General features: G+C 40.6%; 1 protein-coding gene across 5 annotated transcripts in view; it reads left to right on the forward strand.

Annotated features, from left to right (window-relative positions):
- LOC124795162 (cyclic GMP-AMP synthase-like receptor) overlaps positions 1-18,971 on the forward strand; it is a 94,554-nt gene extending 75,583 nt beyond the window's left edge. For 3 of the 5 annotated variants that reach the window (XM_047259052.1, XM_047259053.1, XM_047259050.1), the window contains 4 exons: positions 3,371-3,499; positions 3,592-3,778; positions 7,343-7,432; positions 18,502-18,971. In XM_047259052.1, the coding sequence (XP_047115008.1) occupies positions 3,371-3,499; positions 3,592-3,778; positions 7,343-7,395 (369 nt within the window). In that variant the 3' untranslated portion in view covers positions 7,396-7,432; positions 18,502-18,971. The remainder of the gene's footprint in view (positions 1-3,370; positions 3,500-3,591; positions 3,779-7,342; positions 7,433-18,501) is intronic. The other 2 variants (XM_047259051.1, XR_007016656.1) reach the window with 2 other exon arrangements.
- The last annotated feature ends 3,998 nt before the right edge of the window (positions 18,972-22,969 follow it).

Consider the following 22,969-nt stretch of genomic DNA (forward strand, 5'->3'; position numbering starts at 1 on the left):
TGTCTTTCCACTAATAAGTAATTGTAGTTACTTTTCTATTCCATGATTGGTTTTGGAAAGAGGAACTGTATTAAAATTTTTCGCAGTGAAACAGTTTCAGAAGACCAAATTCAGTATTCAGGCTTCTCTCTGTTGCCTTCATTTCCATGCTTGTATTGTCACTTAGTGACTGAATAGAGGATTTCAACCTGCTTATTGTTTTCCCATAAGACCAAAACCACTTAGGGATGTTAATCAGATCAGTTGACAAAATTTTACTTTCAAAGTCATTGAACGCCTCTCTAATTGATCTCTTCAGGCTCCTTTTTGTTTCTTTCAGCTTTGGTTCATCTGTGAGCTTTTGATTCCTTATGAATCTGTGGTGAAGCTCTCTTTGTTTACGTAGCAGTTTTCTAACACGGCTATTAAACTATGTTGGATGTTTCCCATCCCTTAAGATCGTTATCGGAACATACTTGTCAAAGACATATTGAACGATACTTTCGAATTTTTTCCATTGGTGCTCTGCATTTTCGTACTCCGCACTGAATATTTGTTGTTGGCTACTCAGGTACTATGCAATTTGTCACTCTTTCTAACTAAGAGTATTTTCCTACCTTTCTTAACATTTGTTGTTATACTCGTAGTTCTAATTACTCGTAGTTCTAATTGCTGTTACAGCCATATGGTTACTGATACATTCCTCTAAGCTCAGGTCGGTTTGTAGCTAGGAGGTCTAAGACGTTTCCTTCTCGAGTTGGTTCTCTCATTATCTGCCCAAAGTTTTCAGGCAAGACATTCTGAATAATGGCACATGAAATCCTGGCTGCAGTACCAGTTTTGATAGCATTACTGCCCCAATCTGTTATATGGCAAGCTGAAGTCACCCCCTACCATAGTGGCATAATCAGGAGAGTTATTGATAATATTCTGCAAGTTCTCTCTGAAGTGCTCTACCACTACAGCTCCTGACGCAGGTAGTGTCCACTGAGATGACAAAATTCATGGGACAGTGATAAGCACATATACAGATGGTGATAGTACCTCGTACACAGGTATAAAAAACAAGTGCATTGGCGGAGCTGTCATTTGTTCTCTGGTGATTCATGTGAAAGAGCTTCCGACAAGATTATGGCTGCACAACGGGAGTTAATGGACTTCTAACATGGAGTGGTAGTTGGAGCAAGGTGCATGGGACAGTCCCTTGTGGAAGTCATTAGGGAATTCAATATACCAAGATCCATATGCCAAGAATACCAGATTTCAGGCATTGTCTCTCACCATGGGCAATGCAGTGGCTGACACCCTTCACTTAATGATCGATAGCAGCAGCATTTGTGTAGAGTTGTCAGTGCTAACAGATAAGCAACACTACATGAAATAATTGCAGAAATCAATGTGGGATGTACAATGAACATATCTGTCATGACAGTATGGCAAAATTTGGCATTAATGGGCTCTGGCAGCAGATGATCGTTGCAAGTGTCTTTGCTGTCAGCATGACATCACCTGCAGCGCCTCTTCCGGGCTCTTGGGCATATTGGTTGGACCCTAGATGGCTGGAAAACAATGGACTGGTCATATGAGTCCTGATTTCAGCTGGTAAGGGCTGATGGTAGGGTTTGAGTGTGCAGCAGACCCCACGAAGCCATGGACTTAGTCATCAACAAGGCACTGTGCATGCTGGTGAAGGCTGCATAATTGTATGGACTGTGTTTGCATGGAATGATCTGGCTTCTCTGGTCCAACTAAGCTGATCATTGACTGGAAATGATGGTTTGGCTGCTTGGAGACAATTTGCAGCCATTCATGGTCTTCATGTCCGCAAATAGCAATGGAATTTTTAAGGATAATAGTGCACTACACCAATGGGCCACAGTTGTTTGTGACTGGTTTGAAGAACATTCTGGACATTTTGAGGGAATGATTTGGCCACCCAGATCACCAGACATGAATCCCATTCAACCTTTACTGAACATAATCAAGAGTTCAGTTCGTGCACAAAATCTGCATCATCAACATTTTTGCAATTATGGATGCCTGTAGAGGCAGCAAGGCTCCGTAATTCTGCAGGGTACTTCCAACTACTTGACGAGCCCATTCCACGTTGAGTTACTTCGCTATGCTGGGCAAAAGCATGTCTGACACAATATTAGGAGGTATCACATGACTTTTGTCACTTCAGTGTATAAAAGCATCTGATTACCCTTTTTACGAGCTTTGATGTTTACCCATTGAAGGTGGATCATAACAGAACTCAGCTTTGATGCTTAATTACTCCCAAATTAATTCACATTCGCAGTTCGTGATAGCCTCTCTACATGTTGTCGAGATCATGGCTATGTGAAAATATAGGCTAATTGTCATTAATGCTTTTAAAAGCTGTAAACTGGGTCTAACAACAACTACCAGAGGATGAGCCTTTGATTTGAAACCATTAATTTGCTCCTAATAAATAACATTAACAATTACTGGTGGCTATGTTACTTTATTGTAAAACTTAAACTGTGTCTTGCTGTTTTGTAAGAAGCAAAGTTGCATGTTGTTATTGGACTTAAAGTGTAAATAAAGTATTAGTATTAACCCATTTGTGCCGCACACTTTGTATCTGAACTGTTAAGTGTAGGAACTTAATTATGATTTTGTGTTTTAGATACACCCTTCATCAGCATTGATAAATGAAATTCATACTTCCAGGGAAAAAAGAATACCATGTGTGTTTTAGAGGACAAAATTTATACTATCAGTTCATTTCATATTGGGATCTTAAGGAAAAATCACTTGAGAAAATTGGAAATTACACAGGACAGAAATGGCTGGACAGTACTGGCTTTCAGGAGGCAAAATTCTGAGCATTGCCAAAAGTCACTTACTAAAGTAAAGAAAAGTAACCTAGATTTTACAATTATTAATACCTTCTTTACGTTCATCGCCAATCCTGCAGCAAAACTGGCAAATTCATCATCACTTCAAATTTGCATTTCGCTGTGAAAATTATTTTGTAACACATTCCAGATGTAAACACAGTAGAGGTGTTTCAGTTGATATGTTGGATTGACAGCTACAAAGAAACAAACACCAATGATTTTAGATTTCTTTGTGTCCACAACAGAGAGAGACTCAATTCGAGATGTCTCTTTGTCATGAACACACACAAACCAAAGATCATCGTCCCCTCTCCAAGCATGTGTTTCACCACTAATGATCTTGTCATCGATGGGACATAAAACCCTATCTTGCATCTCCTCTTTGGGGGAAGTGCAGGGCCTGTGGGTGGGGGGACCGGGGGGGGGGGGGGGGGTGACAAGATGCCTTGTAGTTAATATCATGACTCACATGAAAATGATTAAAAGTAGGTTTTTCATATCTGATTATTTTCTTTTCTTTTTAGAAATTGAGAGACACATTGGATATACCAATGCTTGCCAGTTATTATTTGAAGACCCTGGTAATGAAGGTGATTTCAGAGCAGGAAGACGACAGGTTTTTCCGCAACTCTTTAGTAAGCCTCTTTGTGCATGTAAGTTTCTTTTTCCATACGGCATTATTTTATTGATTCCACTGCTTGTCATTTACGAAATTTTCTTACAAAAAATGTTAAATAATTTTCAGATGCTGGTAGTACTCAAACATCAGCTAGGATTAGGAAGCATTAATTACTTTTGGGATGAAAACTACAATCTTCTTGAAGGATATCACAGGGAAGCAGTGAGGCATTGTTATGGAAGAATAAAAAATGTTGTTGAAGACATACAGAAAAATATTGAGATGGATCCATTGGTACTTGCACGTCATATCTGTTAGTATTTATTTTGAAGAATTAATGTATTAATTGTAGTCCTGATTATAAACTGAAAAGGATTTTCATACTTTTTAGCATAGTAGATTCAGTGAAATATGTGGAATTTTTATATTTCATTCTGTGATTCATATTCAGTTGTTTCTGAAACTATTGAGCCAATGTATTAAGTCGCTGAAAACAATAAAGTTGAATGACTGTTATTAATCTAAAAGCAAATAGATATCAGTAATTTGTGAGAACATTTATCTTGGAGAACAGTGGTCTTTTTATTACTTAAAAATGAACATGAACAGTCACAACTGCAAGATACACTATGTGATCAAAAGTATCTGAACACCCCCCAAAAACATATGTTTTCATATTAGGTGCATTGTGGTGCCACCTAATGCCAGGTACTCCATATTGGCAACCTCAGTAGTCATTAGACATCATGAGAGAGCAGAATGGGATGCTCTGCAGAACTCACAGACTTTGAACATGGTCAGGTGATTAGACGTCACTTGTGTCATACGTCTGTACGTGAGATTTCCGCACTCCTAAACATCCCTATGCCCACTGTTTTTGGTGTCATAGTGAAGTGGAAACTTGAAGGGACACATGCAGCGCAAAAGCGTAAAGGCCAACCTCATCGTTGACTGACAAGAGACCACAGACAGTTGAAAAGGGTCGTAATGTGTAATATGCAGACATCTATCCAGACCATCACACAGGAATTCCAAACCGCACCAGGATCCACTGCAAGTATTATGACAGTTAGGCGGGATGTGAGAAAATTTGGATTTCATGGTCAAGGACTGCTCATAAGCCACACATCACGTCGGTAAATGCCAAACAACACCTTGCTTGGTGTAAGGACCATAAACATTGGACGATTGAATAGTGGAAAAATGTTGTCTGGAGTGATGAGTCACGGTACACAATGTGGCGATCCAATGGCAGGGTGTGGGTATGGCGAATGCCCGGTGATCATCATCTACCAGTGTCTGTAGTGCGAACAGTAAAATTCGGGGATGGTGGTGTTATGGTGTGGTCGTGTTTTTCATGGAGGGGGCTTGCACCCCTTGTTGTTTTGTGTGGCACTATCACAGCACAGGCCTACATTGATGTTTTAAGTACCTTTTTGCTTCCCAGTGTTGAAGAGCAATTCGGGGATGGCGATTGCATCTTTCAACACGATCGAGCACCTGTTCATAATGCACGGCCTGTGGCGGTGTGGTTACATGACAATAACATCACTGTAATGGACTGGCCAGCACAGAATCCTGATCTGAATCATATAGAAAACCTTTGGGATGTTTTAGAATGCCAACTTTGTGCCAAGCCTCACCGCCCGGCATCGATACCTCTCCTCAGTGCAGTACTACGTGAAGAATGGGCTGCCATTCTCCAAGAAACCTTCCAGCACCTGATTGAACATTTACCTGTGAGAGTGGAAGCTGTCATCAAGGCTACGGGTGGGCCAACACCATATTGAATTCCAACATTACCGATGGAGGGCACCACCAACTTGTAAGTCATTTTCAGCCAGGTGTCCGGATACTTTTGATCACATTGTATACTTCTTTTTTATCTATAAGGTTACCGGCTTCAGTCTGTTTTAGACCATCCTCAGACCTCACACCGTAGTGGTAAATGGTGGCTGTGAACAGAGCTGGCACTATGGCCTCACGAAGTTAGCATTTGTGGAGTCGTAGTGCCTGCTCTGTTCACAGCCACTGTTTATCATCATCGTGTGAGGTATGAAGATGGTCTGAAACGGACTGAAACCAGTAACCTCATAGAAAAAAAGAAGTAACTTGTGGTTGTGACTGTTCGTGTTCATTTTTAAATAGATACAAGTGAGAGCAAGAGTAGAGTTCTATTGCAGTGAAAACAGTGATGTATGAAAAGTTGGTAGTTGGACTAAAGCTTAAGGGCAGATAGAAACCATGTTTGTTGAGAGGTTACTCCTTTTAAGTGCTCATATCCAGGATACTATGTAGCAAAACCATTATAACTGTAGTGCAATCCAACCTTTTGCTCTGAGCATATTGTGCAGTGAATGAATTACCAGGTTTAGTTTTGGTGCTTTTGCACATTCATATTACAAAGCACTGTGATGCATTCATTGTTCAATATGGCAGATTATAACGGAATAAATTGTTTCTTTATTTATTTTATGTGTGAAGGACGTAGATAACACAAAATAATAACAAAAGCCCTACCAGGCACTGCTGCTTTTATGTTAGGTCCTCAACCTCCAGAATTCTGATGTTTTGATGGCCTTATCACTTGCTGCACATAGATCTCCTGTGGTGCTAGGATTGGGCAGGTACGTGCAGACAAAAATATATTGTGGGTCCTGTAGGTCACCACACTTGTTAAACTCGTATTGAGTTGTAAAGCAGTACTTCCTTAGGTTTGCCATGACACTTCTGTTGTCAGTCGGTTTAAAGCACTGGATATCACATATGGCAACTGATATTCTGCAGCAGGTTCCTCTTTGATTTCTCCCCAAACCTTTCGGTTAACAAATTTTGCCATAGCTCTCTTTGGCGAGTTCCAGGTGCCGTTGGAATTGCTAATGTCAAGTGCATGTGTGCTCCTTGACCTCAACCTAGGTTTTTGTGTGTTATATCGAAACTAGGAGTGTCTGGGGATCAATTTATTTATCCTTTCTCTCTATTCTGCAGATGTCAGGTCGGGGTACAACAATAATGATATAGTCCTGTGATAGGAGTTGGTCATAGGCAGCCATTCACAGTGCATCCGGTCTCGTTCAACATCATATCCACCTGTTTGGTGTATGTTCGGTATTTGCGAGAAACAATTATACATGTGAAAAACAGGTAGACTTTGGAGAATAATATTAGAAATAGTTTGAATCACACATTTTAGTTGTTGCCAAATCACAGCCCTTCCTTTGGCTCCGCATGTTTGCTGTGTTGTCTGTTTTGTTGGAACATGTGCAGCCATCACAAATAGAATGGGTCAGATAAAATTCTTTGTGGCATTCTGGTACTTGACAGTGTACACATTTTCCTCAATTTTGGTAACTTTTCAATTGTATGATAAGATTGTTATGGCACACGTGATTTATGACAGGGTTTTGACTTTCACCACAAATCTTCTACAGCTTACATTCTAACTAAATGTGCTTGCTTTGCCTTTTAGGCTATATGTTGGCGATTGTATTGTAGGAAGCACAAATACTTGCTTAGCATTCTTGATAAACTTTTAGTTTGTGATTATTATCATTGTTAAGCTTATCAACAATTTCTCTTTCACATGACATTGATAATGTTATGTCTGTTTCTAGTCAGATGATGTAAATAATTCGTCGTGTGTTGGACGCCAGATTAGTTGCCTTGCCTCCTGTTAAGTGATACCCTTTTTTCTAGATGTTACGAGAACATAATTGCTGTATTATCATCTTTAGATCTTAATTGATGTGAAGTAATATAACTAAAGAAATGGACTACAGACAATTTTTGTTTTGAACATTATGTATTAAAAACAATTAGTTTGAATGAAATTGTATTTTAGCTATCAAATAATAATCAAAGCATGATTATTTTTCAGTAAATGATGAGGAATTTCGGAGTCTGCCATTAGATATAGTGGAGTATGCGTGATAGAAGAACTTAATTGTTCCCTGGAACAAAATTTATGGTAAGAAATATGTTGTTGTTGTTGTTGTTATCATTTGAATTTGGCCATGTCAGGACCACATGAAACAGCTGGTTTATGACTTCATACTTTTCTCCCCCTCTCCCCGAAACAATTGAATTTTTGTTTGCACTTTTACCCTGAAATCATACCTGTTTCCTGTATCTTTATTATTCCCACCTGTTGTAAATCTTTCCCCATTCTTTTTAACTGGCTGTTGAAATGTCCTGCCAAGTGGTGGACTCAAGCACTGATAGATTAACACACTTAAAGTAACATTGTTTATTGAACTTGAACTTAATTTAGAACCATTTTGAGGCCAGAGTCCTCGCATGTAGTAAAACCACCCATGACTGCAGCGCTGTCTGGCGTTTGCTGCAATCTGCGCCCCTGGATATTGTGGCGGCCACAGGAGGCTTGGCGGTAAACAGCACAGCAGTCTATTGATAAAGAGCTGCTTTCAGATGATGTAAGGGCACTGCCTGGCACACAACGGATATCAAAGAAATGCGCTGGTCGAATATACAGTAGTACGGCCATAAAATGTAATACTCTACTTTCTCATTGTATCGATTATATTCTCAGTTTTTCCTTCACATCCTTGTCACTTTTTGATTTCCTAATCTGTTTTTCATAATTTGTCTGCCTCCTCTTTTTTTACTTATTCTTCTTTCTTTTTTAAATTATTTTTCTTTTTGTCAAACAATGGAAAATCCAGGATGGAATGTAACAATATTATGAAAAGGAAAGTTGCTGCTCCCCATATAGTGGAGATGCTGAGTTGCAGATTGGCACTACTAAAAAACTGTCACAAATAAAACTTTGGCCTTCGTCAAGGGACACATTTTTCTGGCGCTATTTATTTTAGTCTTTTTGCTGAGAAGATTTGGTGGGATTATTTCTGGCAAGTATTTAAATTCTGAAATTTTGTTATTCCTTATTTTAATTTCATATATTTTGGTGCATCCTTAACACATATACACTGAAGCACCAAAGAAACTGGTATAGGCATGCGTATTCAATTACAGAGATACACAACTGGCCATTAAAATTGCTACACCAAGAAGAAATGCAGATGATAAACGGGTATTCATTGGACAAATATATTATACTAGAACTGACATGTGATTACATTTTCACACAATTTGGGTGCATAGATCCAGAGAAACCAGTACCCAAAACAACCACCTCTGGCTGTAATAACGGCCTTGATAGGCCTGGGCATTGAGTCAAACAGAGCTTGGATGGTGTGTACAGGTACAGCTGCCCATGCAGCTTCAACACGATACCACAGTACATCAAGAGTAGTGACTGGCATATTGTGACGAGCCAGTTCCTCAGCCACCATTGACCAGACATTTTCAATTGGTGAGAGATCTGGAGAATATGCTCGCCAGTGCAGCAGTCGAACATTTTCTGTATCCAGAAAGGCCAGTACAGGACCTGCAACATGCGGTCGTGCATTATCCTGCTGAAATGTAGGGTTTTGCAGGGTTCGAATGAAGGGTAGAGCCACGTGTCGTAACACATCTGAAACGTAACGTCCACTGTTCAAAGTGTCGTCAGTGCGAACAAGAGGTGTTGGAGACGTGTAACCATTGGCAACCCATACCATCACGCCGGGTGATACCCCAGTATGGCGATGACGAATACACGCTTCCAAAGTGCGTTCACCGCGATGTCGCCAAACACGGATGTGACCATCATGATGCTGTAAACAGAACTTGCATTCATCCGAAAAGATGACGTTTTGCCGTTCGTGCACCCAGGTTCGTCGTTGAGTACACCATCGCATGCGCTCCTGTCTGTGATGCAGCGTCAAGGGTAACCGCAGCCATGTTCTCCGAGCTGGTAGTCCATGCTGCTGCAAATGTCATCAAACTGTTCGTGCAGATGGTTGTTGTCTTGCAAACATCCCCATCTGTTGACTCAGGGATCGAGATGTGGCTGCACGATCCGTTACAGCCATGCGGATAAGATGCCTGTCATCTCGACTCCTAGTGATACGAGGGCGTTGGGATCCAGAACGGCGTTCCGTATTACCCTCCTGAACCCACCGATTCCATATTCTGCTAACAGTCATTGGATCTCGACCAACATGAGCAGCAGTGTCGCAATACGATAAACCGCAATCGTGATAGGCTACAATCTGACCTTTATCAAAGCCGGAATGTGATGGTACGCACTTTTCCTCCTTACACGAGGCATCACAACAACGTTTCACCAGGCAACGCTGGTCAACTGCTATTTGTGTATGAGAAATCGGTTGGAAACTTTCTTCGTGTCAGCACATTGTAGGTGTCACCACCGGCGCCAATCTTGTGTGAATGCTCTGAAAAGCTAATCATTTGCATATCACAACATCTTCTTCCTGTCGGTTAAATTTCGCATCTGTAGCACCTCGTCTTCATGGTGTAGCAATTTTAATGACCAGTAGTGTATGTAAACAGGAACTATGCTGTCATAGTAGGAGGAGAGGTTATACTCCTATGTGGCGCGTCCCAGGTGGCGGATAGGGAAGTCCTCACCGGTTTACTTGAGTGAAATAAAATAGCTCTCGCGGACCAAACACACCCTCTGCGGTTAACAACAGGAGTTGTAAATCGGAGCTTGCTCCAACTAAGGTGGACAACCTTCGACAGTCAAAAATGGAAAGGTCTTTTAGGAAAAAAATTCCACCGTCCTGCTCAAAAAGGCAGGAAAAGGCTACATCGGATTCGGTGGGTAGTCAACTAGAAGACAGCAATGAATCGGAGCGTTTGCAACCATCCAAATGCACACTAAAACACAAAAAGAAGATTAAACATGAGCAAATAATAACAGGGATCCAAGAAATGAGAAACACCATAGAGGACCCATTCAAATCACAAGGATACAGAATTTACAATGGGAAACCAGGACCGAGGGCAATGAAACAATGTCCCCAGTTTGGAACAGGGTTTTTAGTAAACATAAAAATAATAGATTCAGTAATGGATTTCCAAGCAGTATCACCAAGAATTGCGACTCGAAGCTTTAAAACAATGACTAAAACCTATACAATAATAAATGCTCATGCCCCAACAAATGAAAAAAATTGTCTAACAAAAACAAAGGAAGAGGTAGATAAATTTTGGGACTTTCTAGAACAAACTGTGAACAGAGTAAATAAAAAGAATGTAAAAATCTTATTGGGAGATTTCAATGCTCAGTTGGGAAAAGAAAGGAAATATAAAGATATAATTGGAAAATGGAGTCCACATAAATTTACGAACAAAAACAGTAAAGGACTTGTAGAACTCTGCAGAGAACACAACCTTATATCTAAATCAACATACTTTAAGAGGAAGTCAAGTAAACTTAAAACATGGAAACATCCAGACCGGAGGAAGGGCGAGTGGCAGCTAGACCATGTCTGTATGGACAAAAATTTTCATAAGAAGATCCACAATGTTAAAGTACTGAGAGGAGTAGACACAGGCTCAGACCATTATATGGTTAAAATTAAAATCAAATTCACACCGTTAAAGAAGAGGACCGGAAAAACTAATAAAATAAAAAGGAAGTTTGACCCACATCAGCTAATTAAAAATAATAAGTACCAACAAATAACACAAACCATCAAATTAACAGATGATCTAGAACAACTAGTGCTTAATCTTAAAAAAGAAGCAGAGAATCTAGCTCCCTTGAATCCACGAAGGAAACATGCATGGTGGACATCAGAATGTGACAAATTCCATGAAGATAGACACCAAGCATGGTTAAAGTTTCAAACACATAGAACTGAAGAAAATGCCATCAACCTAAAAAATGAAAGAAAAAAATTTGCTCAAAATATTAGAAGAATCAAGAGAGGATTTCATAAAGATATTATAAAGTCTATAGAAGGTAATTATCATAAAACCAACTCCAGGAACTACTACAAAATCTTTGGGAAACAACAACAACAATATGAGGCCCCTACACTAATACTGAAAGATGAAGATGGAAGAATGACACACAGTAACAAGGAAAATGCAGAAATCATGGCAAAAGCATTTTACAAACTTCTGAATTGCGAGGAACCCAAAGAACCCTTACAAATCAACATAAATACCCCAATAAAAACCAAACCTAACAAACTAGACCCTCCAACTTTCCAAGAGGTAGAAGAAATTCTTAAAGAACAAAAAAATTATAAGGCATGTGGAGAAGATCAGGTTTTTGTTGAAATGTGGAAATATGCAAGTGACACAGTCAAGACCTCCTTACACATGGCTCTAACAAAAATTTGGGTAACAGAAAATTTTCCCAAACATTGGACCACAGCTATCATCCACCCACTACACAAAAAGGCAGATAAGAGCAACCCAGACAACTACAGAGGCATCTCTCTCCTAGATTGCACATATAAAATTCTATCCAAGATCCTATATGAAAGAATCAAGGAGCAATTAGAACAGGAGTTAGGGGAATATCAGGGAGGTTTCAGACCATGGAGAAGCTGTGCAGAGCAGATAATTAGTTTAAAATTGATTATGGCATACTACAGGAAATGGAACAAACCTCTGGCAATAACATTTGTAGATTTTAAGAAGGCATATGACTGTCTCCACAGACCTTCAGTATTAAAAATTTTAAGAAATCTAGGACTCCATCCAAAACTAATTAAAATAATACAACTCACTCTAACCAACACCAAATCAAAAGTGAAGTTTAGAGGAGAAATTTCGGAACCATTCCTCATAAAAACAGGCTTAAGACAAGGTGACTGCCTATCACCATTACTTTTCAACTGTGCACTGGAATACATAATGAGAGAATGGTACAAGGACAATCCAAAGAGGATAAGAATTGGAAGTGCAAAAGATGATATTATTAGCTTAAACTGCTTGGGATTCGCTGATGGTCTTGCTCTCCTAGCCAACACCGTTCAAGAAGCCAGGCAACAAGTGAAATCACTACAAGAAATAGCAGATAAAGTAGGCCTTAGAATATCATTTGAAAAAATGGAGATTATGCTAACTGATCCACCACTTGCAAACAAAATTACAATAGGAGAACAGGAAATCAAAATTGTTGATAAATTTAAATATTTAGGCGAAATAATAACATACCATCTAAATGAGAAGCCATCATGGCAAAATAGAATAAAAAAACTGAACTATGCAAATTACATTACCAAAACTACATACGACAAAAAAAAACTACCTATAGATGCAAAATTAAAACACTATAAAACAGTTACACAACCAGAAATAACATATGCAGCTGAAACTATCCTCAAAACAACTAATACAGCAGAAATTGACAGAATACTAAAAATAGAAAGAAGAATAATTAGGACATGCATAAATAAACAGTATAAAATAAATGGCCATTGGAGAATAGCATCAAATGAAACAGTATATAAGAAAATAGAACCAGTCATGAGCACAATCAGGAAGAAACGCATCTCATTCTTTGGACATCTGATGAGAACTCCAGAAAACAGAATTAGTAAAAAAAATAATACAAAAATTGTGGAATAGCAAGAGCGACATTAAATGGATCACAGAAATTAAGGAAGATATAAAAGAACTTCAATTTACAGTAAATGACCTAAAAAACAAGACAGAGAAAACCAGAATACTGCAAGACCCGCAAACCAGACTACAAATGAAAATCAATAAAAGGAGTACAGGAAGAGTTGTCTTAGATGAAGAAAGAAAGAAAATATCTGAAAGAATGAAGAAATATTGGGCAGACAGAAGAGCAAAACACCTTTCATATAAGAATAGCCTCTAATAATTATATTACCTAAATATATTAAATTATTGTCGAACCAAATTGTATCCATGTGTAACAACTTGTTTAGAACTTCGTGTTTTTGACTACAGTGGTCCAATGAAGGTCATAAAATAAAACAAATAAAAAAAACAGGAAGAATGCAGCACTGTGGTCAGCAACGCCTATATAATGCAGCAAGTGTCTGGCGCAGTTGTTAGATCAGTTACTGCTGCTACAATGGCAGCTTATCAAGATTTAAGTGAGTTAGAATGTGGTGTTATAACTGCTGCATGAGGGATGGGACACAGCATCTCCGAGGTAGCGATGAAGCGGGGATTTTTTCCTTATGACCATTTCACAAGTATACCATGAATAGCAGGAATCCGGTAAAACATCAAATCTCTGACATCATTGTCAGATCCTGCAAGAAAGGGACCAGCGAAGACTGAAGAGAATTGTTCAATGTGACAGAAGTGCAACCCATCCACAAATTGCTGCAGATTTCAATGCTGGAACAACAAGTGTCCCTCCCCAGTGGGCTCGCCACTCTTTTACGGGTTCATGCTTGGCTACCACGGGCCCCCAGCCTTTGCAGCGTTTTTCCTCTTCCATGCTACATGTCTGTCCTCTTGCTATTCTTTTTCCCCTCCCTAGGGAAACATGTCTGGGATGTTATTGGGAATGTTCTGCATTGTCTGTCGCTGATGTAGGAACAGTCTCATCTTCGTTTTTTGCTCCCTTCTCTTTTCTTTGTTTCCCTACTCTCATTCCTCCACTTCAGCATTTGAGGTTCCTCTTTTTCTTCTTCCTCCCTGTGCACTCCTGCAGTCCGGCTCACGCATCTGACATGAAACAAGTGACTGGTTAATGCGTAATTCCCAGCCCTGGTTTGACAGGTAGGGTTTGCGTGTATCCCCGGTACAGGCCAGACCCAGGGAGGGGTGGCCTGAGCTGCAACCTTCCCAAGTTTCCTATTGGTCTCTCTGTCAGATGTTAGGGAGTTGTGACTTGAGGTGTGAACAATCACTTAAGGCGGGTGCAACCCCTTGTGAAGGGAGCCCCCAATTGGAAGGAGCGCTCCATTGGAGGTGCTGGCAATCATGGGGAATTTTCTCACAATGAGTCAGTCATCTTCCCAATCAAAGTCTATGAAACGTAAACGTAATGAGGCTAATGATTCAAAGACCCTTTCCGCTGCACCACAGTTCCTTGTGGTCTCGCGTACTAAAGACCGTCAGTCCTTCGCCACAGTCAGTTCATTCATTATTCAGAGAGGTGTTGATGAACTTACTGGCCCTGTGAAATCCTGCTCTCATTTATGGAATGGCACTTTGCTTTTGGAGACTACTTCTGATTCTCAAGCACAACAACTGCTTGCTGTCTCTCTTCTCCACAGCTACCCTGTTCATTTCGAGGCCCATAGAACTTTGAATTCTTTCTGTAGTGTAATTTACACCACACTGCTCAATGTTCTTACTGAGGCTGAAATCTAATCTTACCTCTCTGAACAGGGTGTAATTGCCGTCCATCGTGTAATGAAAAAGGTAGAGTCCTCCTTAGTGCCCACTCGCACTCTTTTCCTCACGTTTGATAGAGCATACATTCCAAACCCGAAGTGCTGCTACCAATGTCATCGTTTCAACCACATTAGAATGTCATGTTGACACCCATCTAAATGTTTAATCTCTGATAGGAATGCACACGAGGGCGATTTTCTGCCTCCTCCTCCCCGCTGTATCAACTGCAATGGTGGCCATGCTGCCTCCTCTCAGGATTGCCCGGTGTATCTTGATGAGCGGGCTGTCCAAGAGATCCGGGTGAAGGAAAAAGTGCCTTATCCAGTTGCTTGCAAGTTACTGGCTAGTCGCAAATCCTGTGTTCTTCTGTCTGGCACCTGTAGGTCTGTTCTTGTTACCCTCGCTCCATGGATGACATGGCCACGCTGACATGCGACCTCAAATTAAGCTCTGAGGTTGTGAAATCGCCCAGTGTCAAGATAGCATCGCCGTCCCCCAGCCAAGCTGTGCAACAAACCTTCAAACTCTCGCCTCAAGGGGGGGAAGCCACCAGCTGCACAACCGGTTGGCTGGAAAGGGCTGAAGGAGCATTCTCGTGTAGACTTCCTCCTTCCCTTGAGCCAAACAACACCAGAGTCTTCCTTTAACTGGAAAGGCTCAAAGAAGTCCACCGAAGACAAGCGATCTTCTCATTTGCCAACTCGAAGATCCTCTTCAGCAGTGTTACCATGTGGTACCTTAGCCTGACCAGCCTCTGTATCGCCGGTGCACACCACCAGGCGTTTTTCATCGTTGGACTCCACAGACCAGCTGCACAAGCAAACAAGCAAGCAAGCCGATGTTTCTGTGGACCTCATGGAGCACGATCCTCCTGCTTGTGTGCCCTGTAGTAGCAACTCTACACCGCCTGTCACTCGGCAGCCACTGAGTTGACACCCCTACATCTCTTCCTCATCATGACTGTCCTCCAATGGAATGTTCACGGCCTTCGGTCCCACAAAGAGGATTTATGGCTGCTTTTAGCATCGCAGCATTCCCTTGTACTCTGCCTTCAGGAAACTAAATTGCACTCTCATGACCACTTTGAGCGTTCACATTACTTACCGATTCGATTTGACTTTTCCCCTGACGTCGGCATTCCATCTCATGGGGGTGTTATGCTCCTCATACAGGATGACATTCATTGTCAACCCATCTGCTGACTATCCATCTTCAAACTGTTGCAGTTCGCCTTTTCCTTCCCCACTTGACTTTATCACTCTATACTATTTATGTCCCTCCGTCATTCGATGTCACCAGACTTTCTTCAGCTTATTGGGTAGCTACTGCCCCAATTTTGGTACTCAGTGACTTAAATGTGCATCATCCCCTTTGGGGTTCTCACAGGACCTGTCAGAGAGGTGCCCTCTTGACTGACCTTCTTAACTAACGTAACCTCTTCTTCCTTAACACAGGAGCACCCACTTTCCTTTCCAACTCCTAACATACCTATTCCCATTTGGACCTATCCTTTTGCACAGCCCAGATTACCCATCATCTTGATTGGTCCATTCTTTCTGACACCGAGCAACCATTTCCCGTGTGCTATCCGTTTGCTGACTCCCACCCCATCTGCGTGCATGCCCAAATGGCAGCTTACTAAGGCTGACTGACTGGCAGCTTTACTCCTCCCTGGCAATCTTCGAACAAGATTTCCCCAGTTGTGATGACCAGGTGGAATATCTCACAAATGTTATGCTTACTGCTGCACTACGTCGTGTCCCAGTCCTTTGGTGGACTGAGACATGCCGCGACATAATTCGCACAAGGAGATGTGCTCTCCACGTTTTTAACAGTCATCTTACAATGGCAAACTCCATTCATTAGAAACAGATGTGTGCAAAGTGTCATTGCGTTCTTCAGATTAGCAAAAGAGCTAGCTGGATTTCATTCACTAGTTCTTTTAACATTTTCACCCCTGCCTCTGCTAATGTGAATCAACCTCCGACGGCTCTCTGGAACCAAGATCCATTCCCCAATTTCTGGCCTGACAGTAGTAGACGATGTCATTGTGGACTCTATTGCCATCTCCAACACCTTGGGCTACCATTTTGCGGAAGTTTTGAATTCTTCCCACTATCACTTTGCCTTCCTACATTGGAAACAAGCAGAGAAGGCTCGGGCGATACTCTTCTCTTCTTCGAATCGTGAGTGCTACAATGCTGCCTTTACTGTGAGGGAGCTAGATCATGCTCACAGTTCACCCCGGGCCTCTGCCCCAGGGCCAGACGCCATCCAGATTCAGATGTTGCAGCACGCGAGCAAGCACTTTCTGCTTAACACGTACAACCTCATCTGGGCAGAGGGCACATTTCCCGGATGCTGTTGTAAAGCTGCTGTCATATCCATACCTAAGACCGGCAAGGGCAAAAACCTTCCTTCTAGCTACTGCCCCATGTCTCTTACCAGCTGCATTTGCAACGTGATGGAACATATGATTCATGCCCGGCCAGAATTTTGGTTTGAGGCTCTCAGTGAGACCTCTGAAATGACTGAAACTTCTGCAGGATTTAGGTTCGTAGTGGATAGATTAGCAACAGCGTTGTGGATTTCTTTGAGTTCTGTTGGATGTTAGAAGTGAGTTCTGGGTTATGACAGATGGACAATGTTAATGCGGCAGGGTCTGGGTGTTAAAGGGGGACTAGCAAGGATGTTTTATATGTGGCATTGGGTAATGGCATTTCAAGGTGAGAGTAGAAAGGCAAAAGATTTGGTAGCTTTCGAGGAGATTTTTGAATCTGTTCCAGTTGTTGGAGAACAAGAGCTCCAGTTCAGAAGTCGAAGATATAGGAAAGATTGGACTGCATATTATGAGTATTCTCTGAAGGGAACACAGGTAGTTGAGGGATGCTAACACCAAGGGAACATGTTTTGTTGTGAGTATAGGGATCAATGCAGTCTGTAGGCTTTGGGGCCTTTTTCAAAGGAGGATTTGCATTCAGAATTTGGGAGTTTTGTGGGTAGGAATTTTGGGGGAGTGTGTGGGAGTAGATTGCATTTGTTAGGCAGAATTTCTGGAACAGGATGTCCCCCTCCCCCCTGGGTGTTTCTTTGCAATTTATGTGGGCGAGTGAATTGAGAGGCTCCATCAGGAATAATGTGTAGCTGTAGGTATGTGTAGCTGTAGGTATGTTATTGGTAAATGATTACAGATATAAAGACTGTTGGAGACAAACTTGAGAGAAAATGCCTGAAGTAAAAATGCTGAAAATATATGAATAAAAATTTGATAGATTTGCACAGAAGACTGAAATTTATTTAAGGGGTTGGGAAACGAAAATAAAAATAACTGACACTGTAGACTGTTAGAATTATCCCATAATACCTATAATCATTTTGGAGACAAAGATGATGTAGCTTGATTGAGGACTAATGAGATAAATGTCTGGAGGAAGTGGGGGGGGGGGGGAGAAAGAGAGATGGGGGGGGGGGGGTCTTTTTTCAATGATTTTTACAATTTCCTCTATATACTTGGTTAAATTTAAATGTGAGGCAAAATTTATTTTGTTAGTAGAATAGCAAATTTAGACTGCTCCACAAATTGGGAATGGAGGAAATGTCACAGCAAAGTTGAACCTTGCTGTGGTGCTTTACCAATAAAAAAATTGGAAGAAATTATTTTTTCTCGTTCATTCTTTCATCATTATTTCCTGTACTTTTTTGTATAGCAAATATTATCTTTCTAGGCTCTTAATTTGTTGACAAGTTACTCCAGAAAGCCACATTTCTTTATTTTGTGATAAATTTTCTGAATTTTTAGTTAGAAATATTTATTATCTGTTTCAGGAATTCCATTCTGAAATATTGATGTGGACAGCTTCTGAAGACTTGTATTATAATTTGCCAAAATAAGTTAGCTGCAAAACCAAGTGAAATGTGCATTTTATTTATTTATTTATTCCGCCATCTTACATAACAATAAACAGAATATCTGTTGTGGCAGATGAAAGATGTCACTGAATCAAACGGTACGAAACTTTGCTTTTTTACTTTGTAAAATATTCTGTTGTGAATTGTAGTTTGGACAGAAAATAGTAGTAAAGAAAATGTTTTTCGTTTCAGGATGTGATGGTTTTATAAAGAAGTTGTTTTTCTGTACTCAGATGAAAATTGGTACTACCACTAAAAGTACAAAATTAATTTATTATTTATGTTTGTAAATGTAGAAAAAAGTCTTGTATTTATGAAATTGTCAGCTGCAACACTTTCAGAGTTAAAGTAACCTCAAAGTTGTATTGAATTTTGAGAGATGCCTATTTACCTTAAAAAATATTTTGAGATATTGTATACATCTTTCTCAAGTTTTGTAAGAATTTTTGAATAAATAATTTGTGAAAATTTTTGAGGTATAATTTTGTTTTAAAATTCATTTTTACATATTTGAAGGCACAATTGAATCTTTTTTGTATTACTGTATTGTTGTTCAGTAACACAATCAAGTAATGTTGTTTGTTTGTTTAGGTTTCAACAAATGGTTATTCTGTTTGCAGAAAGAAATTGTTTATACCTACTTAGCTATTGTAAAGGAGTTCATGGACCATATTTTATAGCAGTGTTTAGCCACAATAGTGTTGGCAACATTGCTGCAATGTGGCTGCAATATCTGGTAATGTTTTTGCATGATCCAGTAATGTTGCTGATACAGCAGGCTGTTGTGAGTAATTGCCAAGGTGACAGGGTGTTGTCCACCAAAGGTGGAGAACATTTGGTATGGCCAGGTCATATCTACCTCCATCTGCAATACATAATCTACGAACCGCTGTGAAATTCATGGCTGAAGGTACTTAGCATGGCATCACGTTAGGATTTTTTTCCATGGGAAGAACGACTACTTAAATGACTGCACTAAAGATGAGCAGTGTACAGCACATAGAGTGTTTGGAGGGCGCTGAGTGAGTCTTGGCAGAGGACACAATTGGGAAGGCTGTGTCGCCGGATGTACTCCTTGGCCTAGTACAAGACGAAAAAGCTCGGCTGTAAATACTGAGAAGTGTGCCGGAAGCTGATATCGAAAGACACAGGTGCCAATGACGAAGGCACACCCGACCTCACATTCACTCAGAGAGCCATCAGTGTATACAAAGGTACTTTCACCAAGTTCCATGCGAAAGTTATGAAAATGAAGGCGATAGACTGAGGCTGGAGTAGTAATTAGTCAGATTTTGTTTTTATATCCCGTATAGGAGCACAGTGCAGAAAGATAAAAAATATTTCTAGATTTTCACATAATATGGGTTCTTGAGATTTTGTAAGTAGGCATTAGTGGGATAATTTGCATGTATCTTCTAGAGTCTGCCAATTCAGGTGTTTCAACATGTCAGTGAATCTTCCATGAGTCACATAAACCTATGATCCATCTTCCTTTATGTACTGTCATGATAAAACATATCTGATAACAATATCTACATATACTGGTGGCTATAGTATCACATACACAAGGTATAAAAGAGCATGCCTTGGCAAAGCTGTTGTTTGTACTCAGGTGATTCATCTGAAAATGTTTCCAACATGATTGTGGCCGCACAACTGGATTGCAGAATGGTAGTTGGACCTAGATGTGTGGTACATTCCATTTTTAAAATTATTACGGAATTCTATATTCCGAGATTGACAGCGTCAAGAGTGTGCTGAGAATACCAAATTTCAGGCATTACCTCGTACTACAGACAATGCAGTGGCAAATTGCCTTCACTTACAGAGAGCAGTGGCCTTTGCAAAGAGTTTTCAGTGCTAACAACTGCAAAAATCAATGTGTGACATACGACAAACATATCGGTTAGGACAGTGTGGCTATGGCAGCAGACATCCGACGCAAGTGTCTTTGCTAACATCACCTGCAGCACCTCTCCTGGGCTTGTGAGCATATCGATTGGACTCTTGATGACCGGTGGTAATTTTGTGGATCAGTTGTGTTAACCTTTCTGTAGTCAGATGTTAACTGTACTTTTTTTTTCAATCACTGGATACAGTTTTTTGTTGAAATGATGTGTAGTATATAATGGTTAAAATGGGAGCTAACTCAGCTACAAATTCATTATAGAATCTGACATAGATACCATCCGGCCCTGGAGCTTTGTTTAATTTCAGCTGTTTTTCAATTCCACTAAGACTAATACCTATCCTGCCCATCTTTACAATGGTGTGAGAAGTAAACTGAGATAGTACATCTGTATCTTCCTTATTAAACAAACAATTGAAAAGGAGTGCAGTGTTCCTAGTTTTGCTTTCATGTGCTCAGTTTTAGGTTCTGTGTCATTCACAGCCACTAATTTTCTGAGAGATCTGTAGATAAGATTTGCTATTTTAGTCATTAAAGGCTTCAACATTACCCTCTTGTCACCCAAATATGTTTCATTCAGCATCTCTGTATCTGTGTACCTATGCTATGTCTTAAGTCTATTATACAGAGATCACTGTTCCTTTACAGAGAATATAGAATGTATTAATACGAAGACTGCTATCAGAAAAAGGACATTGTCTGCTATTACTATGAAAACGATAGATTGCTACTCGCCATGTGGCAGAGATGTTGAATCACATGTGGACACAACAAAAAAATCTGTTAAACACACAAGCTTTTGCCAAAAGATCTTCCTCCGAATTACGTGACATACATGCACACGTTTACGCAAAAGCAACTCACACACGCATGACCACTCTCTCTGGCTGGCGAAGCCAGGCTGCAGTCGTGCCTCGGCAGCCAGAGAAAGTGGTCGTGTGTGTGAGTTGGGTTTGCATGAATGTGTATGGTATTGGAAGAAAGACTTTTGTCCGAAAGCTTACTTGTTTAATAGCCTTGTTGTTGTGCCTATCTGTGACTCAACATCTCTCTTATATGGTGAGTAGCAATCTGTCCTTTCCATAATATTATCTTTTGTCTGCTACGTCGTATTAGTAGAAGATATGCCACAGTGATCCATGATTGTAGTCTACATGGTGTAAGCTTGATGCAGTGCTCTCATGTTCTTTTGTACACATTACTTCCATGTCCAATAATTCTGGTTGTAGATGTAAGAAATCCATACTTCTCTACTGGTGAATAACAATAAAATATCAACATACACATATGATTTTTATTTCAAACTTCTGTGATGAATCCTTGAGTCCTTCCACCAAGTGTTGTCAATGTCTTTGTACAGAGATGTAAGTCCATGAGAAGTGTCCTTTAGAAGTACAGTGACATCCTGGGTGAATAACCAGGGCTAAAAACTGAAGGGTAATGCAAGTCCGGTTGTAACTGGTATTCAGTCTTTCGTATTGATATTGATATTAACCAAGTCTTAGTCCAGTTGCTTTTAAAATATATTCAAAAGATTGGTATACCCTGTTAATCTCCCCCTGCAGGTCCGGGGGTTAGAATAGGCCCAAGGTACCTGTGCCTGTCGTAAGAGGGGACTAAAAGGAGTCTTAACACTTTTTGGCCCTATAAGTTCAGGTCACATTTTATGGTTTGACCTGCCACTTTCCAAATTCTACAGAAGTGCAGGCCATATGGGGAAAGACACCTTATGTCCCGCACGAGTTATCCATAGTGCCTTTTGATTCAATCTCCTGAACCTCTTGTCACGACTTTGGATCTCCACCTGCAATTAAACTATTTGGGTGAGGACACATTCCGGGGTATGTCATCTTCTTCCATTGTCTCCTGTCCTCTTTCGCCCCCATGACAGTATTGGATTTCTCTGCACCCAATATCCAGCACAGTAGCGAGTCTGTTGTGGTGGAGCCATCATGTACCCATTTGGTGGTAGGTGCCTGACAAAACAGGGGATTCCACTGCTGATGCCTAAGCTGCAAACTCCCCATGTATGCCAAGGAGTAGATGATGCTTGTCTTCCTGGGGCATCAGGACTCCCGGCAATGGCCATCATACCAGGTGGCCTTTGCTATGGCTGGGTGGCGCCCGTGGGGAGAGCCTGTAATTGGAGTGGGTGGCATCAGGGCAGATGACCCGCAATGAAGCGGACTAAGTCGTCTCTTGCTGGTGACTGTCCGGCACCAGCAGTCTCTAAGAAGGGTAAGATCGAGTATAATGCTGACAGATATGACCCTAAATCGTTTCCCTCCCTCGTTACACCATGGGAGGAACGTAGGGCTACAGAAAGAAGAGAGCCATATTCGCCTCGGTATTTAGTCTGTAGAGAATTCATGGGGACTCCTTTCTATCTATGAAGCCTTAATTTTTTATTGAACGTCTTGAGGATAAGTTTGGAGAAGTGACAGTGCTGTCCAAGATGAGAAGCGGCGCAGTCTT

This window comes from Schistocerca piceifrons, chromosome 4 (genome assembly GCF_021461385.2).
Source record: "Schistocerca piceifrons isolate TAMUIC-IGC-003096 chromosome 4, iqSchPice1.1, whole genome shotgun sequence".
In the NCBI taxonomy this organism is placed as follows: Eukaryota; Metazoa; Arthropoda; class Insecta; order Orthoptera; family Acrididae; genus Schistocerca; species Schistocerca piceifrons.